Source organism: Ciona intestinalis, unplaced genomic scaffold (assembly GCF_000224145.3).
Source record: "Ciona intestinalis unplaced genomic scaffold, KH HT000226.1, whole genome shotgun sequence".
Classification (NCBI taxonomy): domain Eukaryota; kingdom Metazoa; phylum Chordata; class Ascidiacea; order Phlebobranchia; family Cionidae; genus Ciona; species Ciona intestinalis.
The window spans coordinates 11,136-14,936 of NW_004190547.1; the positions used below are offsets into that span (position 1 = coordinate 11,136).

At 37.2% G+C, this 3,801-nt stretch overlaps 1 protein-coding gene across 1 annotated transcript; it reads left to right on the forward strand.

Moving 5' to 3' along the window:
- The first annotated feature begins 1,373 nt into the window (after positions 1-1,373).
- Positions 1,374-3,517, forward strand: LOC113475330. The gene is made up of 3 exons (XM_026839385.1): positions 1,374-1,572; positions 1,863-2,141; positions 2,511-3,517. Exons 1-3 carry the CDS (start codon positions 1,512-1,514, stop codon positions 3,248-3,250), a joined length of 1,080 nt encoding a protein of 359 aa, XP_026695186.1. The 5' UTR covers positions 1,374-1,511; the 3' UTR covers positions 3,251-3,517.
- The last annotated feature ends 284 nt before the right edge of the window (positions 3,518-3,801 follow it).

The following is a 3,801-nucleotide window of genomic DNA, read 5'->3' on the forward strand; positions in this document are numbered from 1 at the left end:
AACAACAAATTCACCAACACAAGCAGTTAAACGTGATAATCACGTATGGGGATATGAAGTGTATGAAATATAATACATGTTGTTTATACCGGCATGCGTTGATGGATGAACGACATTGAAATATTTATATAAGAAAATAAATATGTTGAAAACATCGAAACTTGGGAAATCCCCCTAACGGTAAAGTCCCAACGTCCAGTCCCTAAAAGTGGAAATCGTACATCGTCCCCGATCACTCTCGTGTTTATGCGTCTTTTATTGTGGTTGGTCAAGAACCTTGTTTAGATAACATTCCTTGGATTACTTGCTAATATATAGTAGTAAGGTGGGGAGATGGGACACCTTTCATTCTACTTTCTCGTCCCATTTGGTAGTAAACAAAGAACATTCAAAGAATCATAAAACCGTATCCTCACGACTCCGATAGACCGCTTTTTATTGTAAAACACGATCGGGATATTAAAGTATAATGAGCTATGTAGACAAAGATTATATACTAAGTCATGACATTTCGGTAAAGGTATTTTCATCATCGATAAAGCGAGCAGGGCATGGCGATCTACCCTTTGCGAAAGCCGATTATAATTGGAACATTTGTTTCTTTATCTAACAAAACTACTTTATTATTTAGTTAATTCTTGTTAAATTTACCCAGTCATAAAGGTGAAACAACGATTTCGAAGTTTTGTTCTTCCCGCTGTATTACCAGGAAAGTTTAAAACATGTTTGTGCGTGTAATGGTAGCGTTATGCGGATAAGTTCCCACATATGTAACTTTGTGAGTGATTGTTTTGCATGCAATGAAAATATTGTCAAACTGTTTACTGTAAACTATTGGTAAAAATAGTTTTATGTTTTTTCCCCTTGACCCAATCTTTTAAAGCCGACCCCCCATTTAATGGTACGGGTCGTGTTTTTACGCAAACTTTTGTTTCCATTAAAAGTTTAACTTGGGAATAATCAAACATAAATGACTTGTTTTTCCGCTAGGTGTAGCGACCACAATTATTTTCTTCCAACTAAATATAAATATGTTTTTAATTGTAAGCGTAACAAATGTTGTTCTGTCCCTATATCAATGTGTTTTATTTATCTTCGCTACCCGTAAACCAAGAAAAAATGAAGCTATCATTATAATTATTACCGCTAAAAACTATGACACGTAACATCACGTACTTAATATTCACTTTAAAATACAGGAAACCAAACAATTGTTAAACACTATATATATGATTATCTAGTAGTAGGACACCCCTCTATATATACAATAGAATTTGTGATCAGCATAAAGGGGTCGAGGTGTAATTTTACATGGGGTAGAATCATGCTACTTGCCACCTGTAAGTACTTATTTTAGCGACTACGTGAGCTTTGCTATGCGACGCATTCTCTTATATAAGTTGGAATGAGTTGTGACTTATTTCTTCTGCAGCGCATTTACATTTAGTCAAACTAGATTGTTTACAAGGAAGATAATGTAGAAACGGGAAGTGTTCGCACCAAGTAATCCAATGTTTTGGTTGCTTGTTGTGGTTCTTATTATTTGGCCTGCAGGGACGTATCAGTTAAACGGTGGGTGTCAAACTTCGGTAGTTTTAATATATATAGTGGGGTGGGGGAAGATGGGACATCTTTTAATTCTATTTTCTCATCCAATTTGGTGGGAAGCATATAAAATTTAAAGAATTATGAAACCTTATCCTCACGACTCCCATATACCGATGTTAAGTATATAAAACACGATCAGGATGTTTGGATATTATGTGCTAAATGTGTCCCATCTTCCCCCACCCTACTGTATAGTTGCTATATAAAATGACATCCAAACTAAACTAGTCAAAGACAAATATTTTCCCCTTAAGGTTATTCAACTATTATTCAACGTTCTTCTGAAAAGACAATTCATTCAACGACATGGAAGCAAAATCTAACAATAAACTACAAAGTGTGTTTGAATTGGAAACCTTATCATATTAAGGCAACAGCCCAACCTAAAGATACTTCGCGAGTCGAGAAGTTTAAAGTTACCGTTGTAAAAATCAATTTCTATAACGCTGTGTTGGAACTTGAACGAATCGATGAAGAATCAGGGTGGGGGGAAATACTCTTCACTGTACAATGGGCGATCTACCAAATCTCAGGTGATATGAAATGCGCATCACTGTGTTTTACATGGTGGTCGGCTTGTACATGCTTTAACACGGCAGTTAAATAAAATTATCAAAAGCTCCGGTGTTTCAATCGTCGTATAGTAGATTGGGGTAAGATGGGACACCTTTTCATTTTGATTTCCCGTCTCATTTGGTAGTACACAAAGAACATTCAAAGAATTATAAAATCGTATCCTGACGACTCCCATAGACCGTTGTTAATTGTTTAACTCGATCAGGATATTTGGATATTGTGCAACAAAGGTGTTATATCTTATACCCCAACAGTACTGTACGAAATAAAATATTCATCACAATTTACTTCATGTAAGCTGACGATTTTTAAGCATTACTTTCCAGATTACATAACATCAACCGCTACAGTTCAATACCGTGTGGACTACGACACAGATGTAAAGGTTACGGAAACATTAGGCGTTTCAAAGGTTTATGATCATGGGTTGTCATCGATACCAGCAACACAGTACAACCCCAACCACCAACCACAACTATCTCGTGAAAAACAAAACGGTCACAGGTTTTTGGTGTTTAAAGAAACTAAAAATTGTCTGGAAACCCATATTGATTTGAATCGTAAACGAGGAGAGAAAGATCTCTTCTCTGTGTTTATAGTTTACCGCATCGACACGCATAGTATGGATTCTCTGCTACCTTGGCGGGGGTTGTTTGGGATCGACAATGGAGGTTTTGATAAGTTCATTGGGATCACTTCCAGTGTATTGCGAATAGCTGGCACAGTGGGTAATGTTAAAATCCGTCATACCCTGAGCAACGCTGACCCCAAAGCACTTCATGTCTGGAATGTTATCAGTGTCCAGTGGAATGTAAATGGTGGTGCCAATGCAAGTAGTGTATGGTGCAATGGAAAGTTACTTCAAAGATTTCAAGCAAAAACCACTGATTCAGAAACTTCTTTTGCAATCGGTGCCTTTCACCCGACATGCAGAGTCCACTTGGAAGGGGCGATTGGCGAATTCGTGCTTTTTAAAGGCGACGTCATAACCGATGACGTAATGAAGAAATATCATTCATACTTCATTGAGAAATGGGGAATCACCGCTGATCCAACCCCAGTATAATAATGTTGGTGACAAGCATGAATCAGCGGAAGACCATTTGAAATTAGACTTCAAACATAACTAATAACATTATTACGTTGTTTGTATAGTTTTTAATTACTTACCACAATCATTACTTTTATCAGATTAGTTTAACTATACATGCACTGTTGTGTGCAGTAGTGTTCATACTGTATGCGTTTATACCCTACTGCGCATGCGTTCAAGCCCGACTGCGCATGCGTTCAAGCCCGACTGCGCATGCGTTCAAACCCGACTGCGCATGCGTTCAAATACACATGTATTATAGAAGGCGTTATTATTGTGCGGGTACGATTCTCGCAGCAAAACGGTGAATAAATATTTTTTGCATTGCATTTGTTTAATTACTTTTACCAAACTAATTCTACAGCGTTTATACGCATACAAACATCGGTAGTTTACTCCATGGTAGTTTTAATTCAAATTGTTGAATCCCAACCAATGTTGTTTTCCCCCAACCGTTCACAAACTTTCTTTTTAACTTCGGAATCTTGATTTACTGATAAGGAATTCCACGGAGTGGAATGTGG